This window comes from Leptodactylus fuscus, chromosome 2 (assembly GCF_031893055.1).
Source record: "Leptodactylus fuscus isolate aLepFus1 chromosome 2, aLepFus1.hap2, whole genome shotgun sequence".
In the NCBI taxonomy this organism is placed as follows: Eukaryota; Metazoa; Chordata; class Amphibia; order Anura; family Leptodactylidae; genus Leptodactylus; species Leptodactylus fuscus.
The window spans coordinates 265,029,088-265,045,536 of NC_134266.1; the positions used below are offsets into that span (position 1 = coordinate 265,029,088).

General features: G+C 43.6%; 1 protein-coding gene across 1 annotated transcript in view; it reads right to left on the reverse strand.

Annotated features, from left to right (window-relative positions):
* Nucleotides 1-16,449, reverse strand: part of NAALAD2 (N-acetylated alpha-linked acidic dipeptidase 2) — a 61,800-nt gene that overhangs the window by 34,131 nt on the left and 11,220 nt on the right. The window contains exons 3-6 of the mRNA XM_075266211.1: nucleotides 15,905-16,016; nucleotides 15,635-15,821; nucleotides 14,807-14,908; nucleotides 13,730-13,855 (exon numbers count right to left, since the gene is read on the reverse strand). Of these exons, the coding sequence (XP_075122312.1) occupies nucleotides 13,730-13,855; nucleotides 14,807-14,908; nucleotides 15,635-15,821; nucleotides 15,905-16,016 (527 nt within the window). The remainder of the gene's footprint in view (nucleotides 1-13,729; nucleotides 13,856-14,806; nucleotides 14,909-15,634; nucleotides 15,822-15,904; nucleotides 16,017-16,449) is intronic.

Here is a 16,449-nt window from a genome sequence, read left to right on the forward strand (position 1 = left end):
TAGTGGCCCCTGCACACAGTATTATGCCTATAGTGACCCCTGCACACAGTATTATACCCCATATTGGCCCCTGCACACAGTATTATGTCCCATAGTGGAAACCCATGAACAATTATTATACTCTGAGATCTTTCTTTCTTTTAAGACCCCAGAGTATAATGATCGGAGACCCGGGGGATACAAACATAAAAAACACTATTATTTACCTATCACTGGCTCCGCTGCAGTCCTTGGTGGTGTCGGCCATCTACAATGACGTCTGGGACATCACATAACCCAGGACGCAGGCCCCGTTCATGTGACATCAGGGACGTCACAGAAGTAAGCCTGCCTGGATCCCGGAGAGGTAAGTAACGCTGTTTTTTATGTTCCCTTACCTCTCCAGGGCCTCTGATCATTATACTCGGGGCTCTAAAAAGACCCTCGAGTATAATAATAGTGTTTGTGGGGCCCGTGAAGTCACTTACCGATCCCGGCCCCTGCCAGGATCGTTAAGTAAGTAGGACCCGTTACTCCAGACGGTAATGGCCTATTAAAAAAAAAAAAAAACAAAACGCAGCGGTAGTGACTGTCACCGGGCCCCTAATGTCCTGGGTCCTGTGGCAGCCGCTACCCCGGTAGTTACACCCCTGCTCTATGAGCTACAGGAGATATTTGTGCAGCTGTTGCTGTTGTGTTTAGCTCGATATCCAAAAATATACATTGCCCTTGCGCAAAAATGTAATTATGGTGCGCAAGGGCAATACAGCAGCAATACAATTCTCAAATTATATCAAACGATGTTACAACTATATGAAGCCTTATGTTAAAACAGTGCAGGCAAAGGACAGAGGTAAAACACAGAAATACCTAAACACCTCCGCGGGGGGATCGATAGTGATCCATGTGGAGAGTAGACAAGAAGCAACAATACTACAAGACCCCCCACATCAGCAAATCCTATTCATATTATAAATGTGAAAGTTTGTGAGTTTGGATGTTTGTGGGTTTGTGTGTTTGGATGTTCGGATGTTTGTTCCTCAATCACGCAAAACCCGCTCGACCGATTTGGCTGAAATTTTCCACAAACATAGTCACTACACTCGATTGCGCAATAGGCTACTTTTCGTCACAACAGCGCACATACGTTTGTGCCAGGACCCCCACAAAACCCAAACTCACACCACCATCTCTGCAATCTCACACACTTTGGACCATAGCAAGCCACAAAATTCATATTGCCCTCTACAGCCTCGCCCCTAACCCCACACAATCACATATACATATACTTTACCACTTTGCCCCTCCCCTTAACGATACTCCAGGAGGCTCTCTTTAATGCTCCGGAGCAGCCATGTTTGCCGACCCCCACCGCTCTGACAATCCGCGACACCGCCCACCCATGTCAATACCCCTAGGAAGTCTAATAAATGCAAAAAAAAAGTGTAAAAAAAAGGAAAAAAAATATAAAAACAAATAAAAAGGATTAAAAATTCAAATCACCCCCTTTCCCTAGAACACATATAAAAGTAGTTAAAAACTGTGAAACACATACATGTTAGGTATCCCCACGTCCGAAATCGCCCGCTCTACAAAGCTATACAAATATTTTTCCTGTTCGGTAAACGCCATAGCGGGAAAAATGGTCAAAAGTGCCAAACCGCCGTGTTTTCACTCTTTTGATTCTGATAAAAATTTGAATAAAAAGTGATCAAAGCAATAACATTTCCCGAAAAAGGTAGAACTAAAAAGTACACCCAACCCCGCAAAAAAAGACGCCCTATGCATCCCCGTACACGGACGTATAAAAAAGTTACGGGTGTCGGAATATGGCGACTTTTCAAAAAAAATATGTTTGAACACAGTTTTGGATTTTTTTAAGGGGTCAAAAAGGGCCAGAATCGTAACGAAACACAGAATACAGGGGACAGGTCATTTTGGTTGCACAGTGAACGCCGTAAAACCAAAGCCCGTAAGAAAGTCGCAGAAATGCATTTTTTTGTCAAATCCACCCCATTCAGAAACACAGTACGAAAATCTTACCCACACCTGTATATACCCACTTCTACAATCACCGCAGACGAAGTCGCGGGTACCAGCTAGTAGTAATATAAAGTGCACAGCAAACAGTTAAATGCAAAGTCAGATGGAGCCAGGCCTGGATTAAGCAATTTATTTAATAGAACAAGTAGCCCAAAGCAAACCCTGGGGAGGAGATGACGCAACCCTTGGTTTACTTTTGGCTACTTGTTGTACTATGTAAATTGCTTAATTTTTGCATTTAATTGTGTATCCTGTCTATTAGTCAGCTATTTGCTGATGTCAGGGGTCTTGTAGTATTGTTGCTGCTTGTCTACTCCTCAAATGAATTACTATCGATCCCTACGAAGGTGTTTAGGTATTTCTGTGTTTTACCTCCTGCACTTTTTTAACAAAAGGCTTCATTAAAGGGATTCTACCATTAAAATCAATTTTAAGGCTATTCTTCTCCTACCTTTAGATGTCTTCTCCGCTCTGCCATTCAGTAAAAATCCCGGTTTTCACCGGAATGCAAGTGAGTTCTCTCGCAGCACTGGGGGGCGGGCCCCAGCACTCAAACAGCACTGAGGGCGTCTCCAATGCTGCAAGAGAACTCTCCAGTACCTCATCTTCTTCAGGAACGGCCTCTCTGTGCGTCTTCTTCCGGCGGTGGCTTCAAACTTCTAGGCCTCGGGCCTAGGGCAAATCCGACTGCGCATGCCCTCCGGCCACAAGAAAATGGCCGCTTACAATACTGTAAACAGCGGCCCGGAGAAGACATCTAAAGACATCTATTCCTACGTGTTAGCGAGAAAATATTCTATTTTAATGGTAGAATCCCTTTAATACGGCCTTAAAATCCTGACCAAAATACTCCATGTGAATTTACTCTTAGCGTTTTACATACACACCCTTGGCTACATTGTGTTACGCTTAGTTCAGGGCGGCACATGACATATTTTTTGTCAGCATAGACAATCTATTTCACTTTGTCGTTTCACGTGTTAGTCAGGACATTTATTAACATAACATGACCACTGGACCGGACAATGTGCTGACCGGCCTCCCCCATCCCGCTGACACAGCTGGAGGCCGGGCGGGTGACGGCCATAACATTCCTGAAGGAATTACAAAAATATTAGGCTTGAAGATGGCAAAAAAATCCAATAAGCCAAGGGGTGAGAACTTCCACCTGCTCCATGGAACCAAGGGGTTAATCTTACTACGTGACCCGTCCATGGTACATATGACATGGGGGACATGATGGGAGTCGACCAAATAAATGAGCCTCCTCAGCCTCTCCGTACATTCCCGACATAATTTGGAAAGGAGCTATTTGGTTACAGAAAACTCCCCGGGATTAGAACTTCTTGAAGATAATTGAGGCAATAATGGAGGAGATTCAAGGAAATCCTTAAAGGGAATCTGTCGCGAAAATACCCCCTATTTTTAAGGCTAGGTTCACATCTGTGTTTGGGGAGTCCGTTTGGGGAAACTTAATCCGCATAAAAACGTGGTTACCTTAGGAAACCTGCGGATCCCATAGACTGTGACAGTAAGCGCCTCATTACAGATTTTGCAATGGGGCCTAGGAGCGTCCAGTTACGCCTCTGCCACTAGGCCTGATGACACCAATTTTTCAGAGGTTTTCTCTGCAGCAGTCACCGTATACATCACAGACGGGAATACAATATAAGATAACACCTTTATAGATAACACCACTGACCCAGCTTATCTCCTCCCCCCATGCCCAGAACATGTCTAAAAAACACTCTGATAGACTTCAACGAGACAGCTCGAGACTATTGCCGCCTATGGCCATGATTGTGCTGTAAAGCAAATCACTAAATGCTGTAAACAGAGCAGAGGAGAAGCTCAGGCAAGATGGCCGCCCCCATAATCATGGACAGAAAATAGAAAAAAAAGTGTAATCCAAAAATAAAACCAGTGACAGATAGGGTTTGTAGTGTTGTAGTGAGGATGGAGGTCTTCTGGAATAAGTCCACTATGAGATGGTTACTCTTGTAGATCAGAACACTTTATTCCATGCTCCATCATGGCTCCCTGTCTAACAACTCCTCCCCCTAAGCTCAGCTCCTCCTCCATTACTACCTCACTGGTGCTAGGCAGACAAAGCAGAATAAGTAAGCAGAACAGAACATACAGAACATACTTATAACAACATCACATCTCTCCCCTTCTTATAAAAAAAAAATAAAATGCAAACAATATGAATGGACAATAAATAAAAGGTCCGAACTGAAAAGAAAATTTTACTGCAGAACATAGTCCCTGAGGTGCGTTGGTGGCCTTCGATTTATCCTTGTCGGGTAGCGTTGAGACATCTCGTTATCAGAAACAGTCTGTGAATTTTCGGAGGTGTCTCTTGTTGGTGTTGCTGAACCAGTTGTACCTGGTGAAATGTCCTCATCATCTGTCTCCTCTGCACTTGCTCCTGGGTTGTAGTCACGAAGCTTTTTAAAATGGGAGACATTTCGTGTCACTTGATGACCCTGGCGTTGAGCAGTAACCATGGTACCTTTAACGTGTGTGACTTGAAAGGGTTCTGGATGATAAGGGGATGATAACTTGTCACTGGGTCTCAGCCTTTTAACAAGGACCCAGTCTCCCACGTCCAGCTGTTTGAAGCAACAACTTCTCTTATCTGCATATCTTTTCATCCTGCCTTTGGCAAGGGAATCATTGAGGACCAATGGAGTCTGGACGTGAACTACTGGGATGTTTGGAAGCTTAATGCGCAAAGGCCTGCCGAAAAGCGCAGTCGCTGGCGGAGTTACTGTAGTAGAGTGCGGGGTGGCTCTGTACTGTCTAAGGAACCTGTACAATTCTTGCTGCAAATCCTTGTGTTCCATGGTAGCAATCCGAAGAGTTTTGTTGATTGATTGCATGAAGCGCTCCACTTCACCATTGGCTTGAGGCCAGTAAGGAGTTATTTTCCTGTGGTTAAAACCAAGATAAGTTGCAAAAGACTGAAAATCTGTACTATTGAAAGGTGGCCCATTGTCAGTCTTCACTGTTTTAGGTATGCCATATGCAGAAAAGATTTTGTCCAGTTTTGGTATGACAGCTCTTGCAGAGGTGGTGGAAACGGGTTCAATGACTGGAAACCTAGAAAAATCATCTATGACAACCAGTAAATAGGAATGATCTGGCAAAGTGCAGAAATCAACATTCACAGCAGTCCATGGATTGTCTGGCAGAGGTGTCATTTGTACTGGTGCTCGGCTATGGTCCACCGTAGTTGCTTGGCAAGGTATACATGTGGCAATAAGTGCTTCCACTTGTTTATCTAGTCCAGGAAACCATACTTTCTCCCTAAGTAATTGCTTTGTTTTAACTATACCTTGATGGGCCTCATGGGCCAGATCGATCACTCTACTCTGAAGTTTCTGAGGAATGACCAGGCGGTTGTCACGTAGTAGTATGTTTGAGTCAGATACAGAAAGAGAGTGTCTTGCATTAAAGAAGGCCTGCAAATATGCTGTTTGGCCCTGCGGTTGAAGACGAGTCTCAGCTAGAAAAGAGTTCCAGTTCTTAGACCGAACAGTGTCAATTACCAACTGAAGTTGGGGATCAGAATCCACCGCATGTTTAATTTCTTCGAGGGTCATTGCTCTTGGCACAGAGTGAGTAACAATGAAATTTACATGCTCCTCAGCTAAGACAGTGGCAGGCAAGTCATCTTTGGTAGACTGTGGTGAAGGGTGTCTTGAAAAATAGTCTGCAGGGTTCCCAGCTCCTGCCTCATATCTCAAGTGAAAGTGATAGTTCTGCAGGCGGAGTAGCCAGCGTTCAAGTCGTGGGGGTGGCTTTGATGAATGTTTATTGAAGATTGGAATGAGTGGTTTATGATCACTGACCACTGTGAATGGACGACCAAAGAGGTAAAGATGAAAATGAAGGCATCCCCATACAACTGCGAGAGCTTCCCTCTCAGTTTGAGAATAGCGCTGTTCCGTTTCTGTTAAAGCCTTGCTCGCATAGGAGACTGTGGAGATGCTGCCAGTTTTAGACACCTGAGTTAAAATTGCACCAAGGCCTACAGGACTGGCATCCACAATAAGCTCAGTAGACTTTAGTGGGTCAAAATAGGCCATGACTGTGTCACTAGAAAGACTGGACTTTAGTGTATCAAATGCTGATTGATGTTCAACTGTCCATGACCAAGGAGTATCCTTTTTAGTGAGTTGTCGTAGGGGTTCAGAAACAGTAGCCAGATCAGGTATGAATCGTCCACAGTATGTGACCAGACCAAGAAAACTTCGAACATCTGAGACATTTTGTGGCTGGCTAGCAGAGGTTATGGCTGCTACTTTCTCAGGGTCTGCAGAAACACCATTTTCAGAAAAAATGTAGCCAAAAAAATTCAATGACGTCTTGTTGAACTCGCATTTTGATGGATTAACAGTTAAATTGCAGGTTTGCAGTCTCTGAAAAACTTGTTCTAGGTGATTGTCATGTTCCTCTTGGGTTGTGCCAAAGATAAGGATGTCATCACTAACATTGAGGACTCCAAGTATTCCTGAAAGAACCTGCCTGATAACATTCTGAAAGATTTCTGCAGCCGATGAAATGCCAAAATTCAGCCTCTTGAACCTTCTTAGACCGACATGAGTGCTAAAAGTTGTGATATATCTGGAGTCTGGATGCAATTCAAGCTGATGATAACCAGATTTTAGATCAATTTTTGAGAATACTTTTGCACCATTTAGATCTGTGAGAATATCATCAATGGTAGGTGTAATGTGCCTTTCTCTTTGAATGGCTCGATTGGCATGTCGCATATCCACACATAACCTGATTTTACCAGGCTGCTTAGGTTTAGGCGCAACAACAATTGGTGAGACCCAGGGAGTTGGGCCCTCCACACGTTCAATAACATCATCTGTCTCCAGGTCTTGTAGCTCTTTCTCCACCAGCTTGCGGACATGGAATGGGATGCGCCTGTGAGGTTGAACTGACGGCTGGACTGACTAGTCAATGTGTAATTTCATTTGAAAGTCTTTCAGCTTTCCTATGCCTTGAAAGAGTTGAGGATATTTCTGCATAATAGTTTGGACAGAAGAGTGTGTTACGCTGTTTGCCAGTTTCACTAGGCCCAGAGATACCGCACTATTGCAGCTAAGAAGAGTGTCTGCAGAACACTCCACTACATAGAAAGTGTCCGTGATGGATTTCCCTTCAGCCGTTAGTAATGCCTGAAATTTGCCACATAGGGGTAATGCAGTAGCTGAACCATAAGGATATATCTTCAGGTTAGTACATTGCAAAGCAGGTTTGTTCTTTAGCTGGCTATAAGTGGCATGACTAATAACATTGACAGACGCCCCTGTGTCTACCAGTGTCTCCACCGGATTGCCATGTATTAATATGACTTGTTTGGGATTAGACATTGCATGCACATTGTGAGACCCCTCAGTCACTGAGAATAAGTAGGTGCTGCCGGGCTCATCCGCAGGGGACACTGACTGCACTGCCTGAACTTTCTGTGGCAAGGCTTGTTTAGCAGAGAGAGAAGATTGTGATTTTGATCTGCAGACTTTTGCAAAGTGATTTAGTTTCCCACAGTTATAACAAGTTACTCCCTTTGCTGGGCATGGTTTCTGATGAGGATAAGGACCTCCACAGTTGTAGCAGGCTGCAGCCTGTGTGTGAGGCACATGTGGCTTCTGAGTGAGCTTTGCTACAGAAGATGGCTGCTCTGGTATACAGTCTGTGTTCTCTATAAGTTTAGCTTGATTCTCTGCTGCATCATGAATACGTGCAATGTCCAGTAGCTTTGCTAAAGTCATGGTGGGATCTCTGAGTGCTTGTCTCCTTAACTTAGAGGACACACAACCTTGTATGATTTGCATCAGAATTTCCTTGTCTATATCTGCAAATTCACAGTAAGCTGCAAGTTGTCTTAAGCGGACATGATATTCATCAATGGTTTCTGTTGCTGACTGTTTTGACTGTCTAAACTTGAAAATTTCAAAAGCTGCATTTATGTATGGAGAGAAATGCTTAGTTAGCGCTGCTTTGCTTAGCTCATAGTCACTGTCCTCCCCTGTATTGGGCAGAGTTGTGAAGATATCATAGACTTGCTCCCCTGCATAGTGCAATAACATGGCTTTCTTTCTTGCATTGTCAGTAATGTTCATTGCTTGCAGGAATATCTCAAAGCGTTTCAGCCATTTATTCCAGCATGCTGCCAAGTTTGCTTGGGGCTGGTGCACATCAAATACAGCAAAGGAGGGTAAGCAGGCCATGGCTGGTGCTAGGATTGCAGTCTTGTACACAGTTTCCTGTAGCAGTGAAATACCTTTAGCTGATTATTTTTAATCCTCGTCGCCAATTGTAGTGTTGTAGTGAGGATGCAGGTCTTCTGGAATAAGTCCACTATGAGATGGTTACTCTTGTAGATCAGAACACTTTATTCCATGCTCCATCATGGCTCCCTGTCTAACAACCCCTCCCCCTAAGCTCAGCTCCTCCTCCATTACTACCTCACTGTTGCTAGGCAGACAAAGCAGAATAAGTAAGCAGAACAGAACATACAGAACATACTTATAACAACATCACAGGGTTGAGCGATCGGGATCGGGAAAGATCGGATCCTGATCGGCGATTGGGCAAATTTCACGTTCGGGATCGGCTGGAAAATGATCAAAAATCGGATTTTGAAATCTCAAGATCGGACAACCCTACTGTTTTATATAATATACAATTGGGGGTTGAGCAATCGGGATCGGGAAAGATCGGATCCCAATCGGTGATCGAGCAAATTTCACGATCGGGATCGGCTGGAAAATGATAAAAAATCGGATTTTGAAATCTCAAGATCGGACAACCCTACCGTTTTATATAATATACAATTGGGGTTGAGCAATCGGGATCGGGAAAGATCGGATCCTGATCGGCAATCGGGAAAATTTCACGATCGGGATCGGCTGGAAAATGATCAAAAATCGGATTTTGAAATCTCAAGATCGGACAACCCTACCGTTTTATATAATATACAATTGGGGGTTGACACCTCTTGGTGTAAACCTTGAGGAATCCTAAGTAGGGTTGAGTGATCAGATAAGATCGCGATCGAGTAAATTTCCCGATCACGATCGGAATTCCGATCCCGATCTTTTCCGGCGAGATCGAGAGAGGTTATCTCAAGGTCAGAGGTTATCTCAAGATCGGCTCAAACCCATTCATGTATGTATCATTGATAGGGTTGAGCGTTCGGGATCAGGAAAGATCAGATCCCGATCGGCGATCGAGCAAATTTCACGATCGGGATCGGCTGGAAAATGATCGGAAATCGGATTTTAAAATCGATCCTGAAATCCCAAGATCGGCTCAACCCCAGTGACAGATTTCACTCGTCGCATTCTTTTTTCCATTGACTGCTTCTCTCATCAGATGATACTTCACGTCTGACTCTCCCTTCCTACCGGAGAGTGACTGTGACCATTTTTGTAACTTTTTAAAAAGCCCCATATTTTCTAAATCTTGTGTACATCTGTTCGACAAGCTAACCACTTCCACTTTCCCACCCATTGGCCTAGCAACAACCGTAAAAATGTGGTCAATTTTTTGGACAAATAAACCCAAAAAGTTGCAAACGACTATTCTGCAACTTATAGATAAGAGACTTCTGTTGTGCAGGGTTTGATCAATTCTTCCTTTTAGGGTGAGTTCAGAAAGAGCTGTGTGGTCTGGGTTATAGGGTCTGTAGGGTGACCACCATGACTGGACCATCTATGGATGGAGTGAAGCGAACTCGTCGCATCATAGTGATGTATGATACTGCGATGCTGTGAGTCCCAGCCTGCCCGCGGGTCTACTTTCACATACTGAAGTGATGCTGTGAGTACCGCACAGTAGACTCATGGTCGGTGTGGTACAGCGAGTATAACTCAGTTGAGATGTGGTCGGGCAGTATAGTCCATCACGTGGACTACATTACCTGACCACATGTCTGAACGTGCTCCTTCAATTTCCACTCTGGCAACTAAACCCAATAATAGATGGACACTTTCCAATTCTGTAGGAATTTTTCTTTGCAGCCGTCATCACAGACAGTATTACAATGGAAGGTAACACCCCTATAGATAACACCAGTGCATACCTCCCAACCGTCCCGATTTCCGCGGGACATTCATGATTTGGGTGACATGTCCCGCGGTCCCGGTTGGAGGGAGGTATGTCCCGATTTCAACTCAGATCTGCATCCGCAGGTCAGCTCCTTGCTTCGCTGCTGTGCGCCTCTCTCGCTGACACATATGCGGCTGAAGCAAGGAGCTGACCTGTGTCAGCTCCTCGCTTCGCCGCTGCCGCCGGCTACTGGCTTGTAGACGCAATGTGATGATCGCGTCTACAAGCCAGTAGCCGGCGGCAGCGACGAAGCGAGGAGCTGACACAGGTCAGCTCCTCGATTCAGCCACATATGTGTCAGCAAGAGAGGCGCGGAGGAGAAGGTAAGTGTAATGTGGAGGTGGAACGTGAAACTGGGGGCAGATGAAGGAGAGGACGGCATGACACTGGGGGCAGAGATGGAGAGGACGGCATGACACTGGGGGCAGAGATGGAGAGGACGGCATGACACTGGGGGCAGATGAAGGAGGGGACAGCATGACACTGGGGGCAGAGATGGAGAGGACGACATGACACTGGGGGCAGATGAAGGAGGGGACGGCATGACACTGGGGGTAGAGATGGGGAGGACGGCATGACACTGGGGGCAGAGATGGAGAGGACGGCATGACACTGGGGGCAGATGAAGGAGGGGACGGCATGACACTGGGGGTAGAGATGGGGAGGACGGCATGACACTGGGGGCAGAGATGGAGGGGACATGAATCTGGGGGCAGAGATGGAGAGGACATGAATCTGGGGGCAGAGATGTGGAGACATGAATCTGGGGGGACATGAATCTGTGGCAGAGATGGGGGACATGAATCTGGGGGCAGAGATGGGGGACATGAATCTGGGGGCAGAGATGGAGGGGGGACATGAATCTGGGGGAAGACATGAGGGGACATGAATCTGGGGGCAGAGATGGGGGGACATGAATCTGGGGGCAGAGATGGAGGGACATGAATCTGGGGGCAGAGATGGGGGACATGAATCTGGGGGCAGAGATGGGGGACATGAATCTGGGGACAGAGGTGTGGGGACATGAATCTGGGGGCAGAGATGGAGGGACATGAATCTGGGGGCAGAGATGGAGGGGACATGAATCTGGGGGCAAAGATGGGGGACATGAATCTGAGGGCAAAGATGGGGGACATGAATCTGGGGGCAGAGATGGAGGGACATGAATCTGGGGGCAGAGATGGAGGGGACATGAATCTGGGGACAGAGATGTGGGGACATGAATCTGTGGCAGAGATGGGGGACATGAATCTGAGGGCAGAGATGGGGGGACATGAATCTGAGGGCAGAGATGGGGGGACATGAATCTGGGGGTAGAGATGGGGGACATGAATCTGGGGGCAGAGATGGAAGGGGGACATGACACTGGGGGCAGATGAAGGGTGTATATGAAAGTGGGGGAGAGATAGAGGGGGGACATATAATTTACGGGTGACTGTAGGAGGATTATACTGTGTGTGGGCACATGAAAAATTAATGAGTGGGCGGAGTCAACACAAAAGTGGGCGGGGCTAAATTTGCCACATTTTGTCCCTCTTTCGGTTCTTCAAAAGTTGGGAGGTATGCCAGTGATCCATTATTAGATAATCTACTGACAATAGATGATGTCACAGTTTATCTCCTCCCCCTACAAAACTCTCCCATAGATCTCAGTGAGTTGCCTCCAGACTATTGCTGCCTACGGCCATGACTGTGCTGTAAAGCAGATCACTAAATGCTGTTAACAGAGCAGAGGAGAAGCTCAGGCAAGATGGCCGCCCCCATAATCATGGACAGGAAATAGAATAAAAAAAATTAAAAAAAAATCTACAAAAAAATCAGGAAATTAAAAAACAGATGAGATAAAAGTGATAGATTTCACTATCTGGTTTTAATAAATCAATAAAAAGATTGTTGCACGGTCAAGACATCCGCGCTGTCTGTACACATAACATAGTCGAAGGAAATTTACAAACTCGTTTCTTATCTTTGTGGTTTCCTTTAGTGCATGCAATACCGATAAGGAGATGTTCATAGACGATGGCCATCTGTGCTCTGTATACTACATACCGGGTGTCAATATCAGGACGGGACCCCTGGCATCACCGTCAGGAGCCACGTAGTCAGTGACTACCCTTGGCCATCTTAGACTATATATATATATATATATATATATATATATATATACACAATGTATGGCCATGCGACGTCACATGGCCTGATTACAGCTCAGTCCCATTCAATTTTATGGAACTGACCTGCAATTTCACAAATCCTAAGAATCTTGCAATCCCAACTCCTGCCACTAAGCCTAAAATAGTCTGTGACTTCCTGACTCCTAGTGATATACCATGGGCCATAGACACAATCTGGAGCAGACCCTACTGACTTCCATGGCAGATTTTTCTAGACATACCATGTGACCTGTGTAGAGAGGGAAGCAGATAAGTATTGTGATGGATGGATTCTGTGCCTTATCTACATACTAGCCTCTGCCAGCAACTTCGTCTGAGTTTTGGCATCCATGATCCGCCTATATTCAGCAAATTGTTGCCGTCGATGGTTGGCCTGCTCCGGCATTTCGGCAACTCTCAAGATGGCCTGCAGCTTAACTTGTTCCTCGCACCGTGCCTGTGATTGTTCCGGCATCTCAGCAGCTCGCTGGGACACCATATAATGAGCATGTTGTTGGCACCAATGATCTCCCTGAGCTCCACTTGAGGAGAACTCTGTGACTTCTGGCTATCTTCATAGCTCTCGTTGTTTTAGAATTTTGCAACAAATTAGAATTTGCCGACATGTTTAAAATTGGCAAACTGCCAATATGGATTAATTGAGTTTGCCTATCCAGTGTGTCAGCACTGCCTGGAGCAGATCAGATAATATGCAAATGCATGTACACAATGGATTGAGGGTTATCTGAGTGTTTACTTAGAGAGATAACAGAGCTGGCTTTATCAGAACCTGAGATAAGCTGCTGCAAGAGCAGTGTAATATAGTATGTGAACATAAATTCATAATTTACTGGGATAAAAATTAGCCGATGCGTTATTCGAGGTTACAAACTATCTATGTGCTAAATTTCATCTAAATCCGTTCAGCGTGATCGAGGAACAAACATCCAAATACACAAACTTTCACATTTATAATGTTAGTACGATACAGGATCGCTGTGATGTTCAATGTGTTGTACGTCAGGCAGCTGCTGCCAAGAAATCTTCTAAAAAAACAGGAAGTGTCAACCTATAATTTGGCTCAGTGACCAGAGTCGGAAATGCAGGTTTTCTAGGATTTTTTTTAAAAAAATTGGATAATAATAACATGAAATTTTTTTAAAAAAAATACACACACACTAAAAATTCGTAAAAATATGTTTAACATAAAACTTGATAAAAAAAAAGGTTATTTTTAGAGATGAGCGAGTATATTCGATTGAATACCTCCGCCACATAGTCCTTTTGGCCCATACTAAGATAACAGAAGATGAAAATACATAACTGAGAATCTATTTATATAATGGAAGAAAAATGTGAACACATTCTAATAATTACCACAAAAATTTAAAAAAAAACAAACCCAAAACTCATCACATTCTTACTTTATTTCCTCTGAAGATTTTCCCATATCTGGCGATGACGATTTTCCCGGTACAATTGATGCTCATGTTCCGCTCGAGATAGAAGAAGTCCTCTGTTCTGGCGTAATTGACATACACCAGGTCGCCCTGTGAGACAAGGAAGTGCAGACTACAGTACACAATAAAGGAATGACCAGAATGGATTCATTCACTTTCATTTTTTTGAGGTCCGCGAAACTAAAAGGGGCCAAAATGTCAACCTTGATCTGAGGGCTTGGGCCTTGCAATTTACATTGGGAAAAATTTTGGCCCAATTTTAGCGCCCCCTCCGGTCAGAGGATTGGTGGCTATTTAGATATCGGTCACCTACCAAAGATTCATCTCTGATATCTAACTAGCCACCAATCCTCTGACCGGAGGGGGTGCTAAAATTGGGCCAAAATTTTCCACAGTGTAAATTAGTAGGGAAAAACTTATTCTAACTTTTATTGTAGTAAGATATAAATTTTATTTACTCAGATCTAACTTCTATTGTACTCAGATCTAACTTTTATTGTAGTCAGGTCTAATTTTTATTGTAGTTAGAATTATCTTCTATTGTAGTCAGATCTAACTTTTATTGTACTCAGATCTAACTTTTATTGCAGTCAGGTCTAACTTTTATTTACTCAGATCTAACTTTTATTGCAGTCAGGTCTAACTTTTATTTACTCAGATCTAACTTCTATAGTAATCAGATCTAACGTTTATTGCAATAAGATATAACTTCTATTGTAGTAAGAGTTGACTTTTATTGTAGTCAGATCTAACTTTTATTGTAGTCAGGTCTAACTTTTATTGTAGCAAGATCTAACTTCTATTGTAGTGAGATCTAATTTTTGGGCTACCACAATGCTGCCAGGACTCATCTAACATCTTATTTTAGCATGGTGGCTCCTTTGGGAAGCCAGGGCATTCTACTACTATATGTAGAATGTAAAATTCATGCAAGTCCTAATTTTTTTTTTTTACAAAAACAGGAATTATATAGTCATCTAAAATGAAGACATTTATCAAAAAAAGGACATTGCAACTACAAACCAGACCAGGCCCACTTACCTCAGGTTCTCCCTTAGCAGAAAAAGCATTATACGGAGGGACAATATCTGTGAAGTTCTCATAGCCTTTTGGTGGTGGCTCCCAGGAAGAAGTATTGAATATCTGAAAGTAAAATCAAAGTTAATGGTGGATCAAGAACCTCCTCTAAGACTTTACCTAAAAGGAAAATCTGCACCGAAGAAGCCTCAAAAACTCAATTTAGCCGGTTAAGCTTATTGACGCAAATTTATTGGCCTGTTCTTATTAATGTAATCTATTCTCCTACTTATGTGGCCCAAGTCTATATATGTCCCACAAGACATCATTTTTGTCTACTCCTCCTACTCAAGAAGCCAATGTAGACAAATCCGTGGCTGGGAGGCAGACTGCAGTAGCATCAACCTTCTCCAATATTGTCGTCTTTTTCATTCTCAACTCTCATTAAATTCTAGATTTCTTACTCAAATGGTAATCTGAAGAAGAGAAATTCCAATTTACACAAATTGTGACTTGGTTTCATGGCTTGTACATCAATTTTCTGGCACACAAGCCATGATAAACCAACCCGCGTATGGTTATTCTTTTTCATTAGTGTTGTAGATACATGTTTTTTTTATCTTGCTTGGGTTGCCATATTGGAAACACAATTTTTTAAAGACATAGAAATTACTCTGATCCACCATCCCAGTCTATACGGTAAAGCTGACGAGTGAGCTATGGGAAACAGAAAGCGAAAGTCTACTGCAACCACTTACGTGGCCAATATAAAACAGAAACATGTCAAGATTTTTTTTTAATTTTTTTTTTTTGTTTTTGCTTATTTGTTCAACTCTACAATAAATAATTCACCTCGGTGCCTTGTTCATCTATAACGGAGATGTAGTTCGGATTGGATTCGTTGGGATAGGACAGCAGGACGTCATAGTGAACGAGCTCAACCTTATCCAATCCAAAATCTTTCCATTGGTTCTGGATTTTTTGCGCTAGTAGAAGGTTCTGCTCTGTTCCGGCCAAATGGGGAATTTTTGTGAAATCTCTGAAAGAAGATGAAGTGGAACACCTTGGTTATAGAAATTATAATGGTTTTTGTGATAGAAGCAATGGCTTTATTCTTCTTACTTTAGGAAAGCTCTTATGTTCTCCGCCTTCATTTCAGATATAAGCTCCTTCCGTATATTTCCACGTTTAACGTTTTCTTTGTATACCTGTGCTGACGGTCTAATAAGCCAACCTGAAAAAAAAACAGACTCGAGATGTAAAAAAAAATGATACCTCATACAGCAAACTCCATTCTCAGTCCTTTGTGACCAACCAAAAACATCAAGCGTTAAAAATATGTAAAGAAACACAATGATCGGTCCTTGTTTCTGGCCACCATCTTTGATTCAGCTTGGTCTGGAAGTTCTGATGGTGGGTATACCTTCAACTGTTTGGCTCAATTCCATCTGGTCTACAATAGGGTGTGGACACTTCCATCACTTTCCATCCATCATTACATAGTTGGCCACAACATATGGATAACCAGTACAAGTTGCCTACAGCACACATGTCAAGGACCATTTGGAGATGCAGCCTTGGACCTTCCAATTAACTTCTTGGTCTAAAAACATGGCAGGGTATGTGATTGTTGATAGGATAGGATCTGGAAAATTCCATTACCTTTC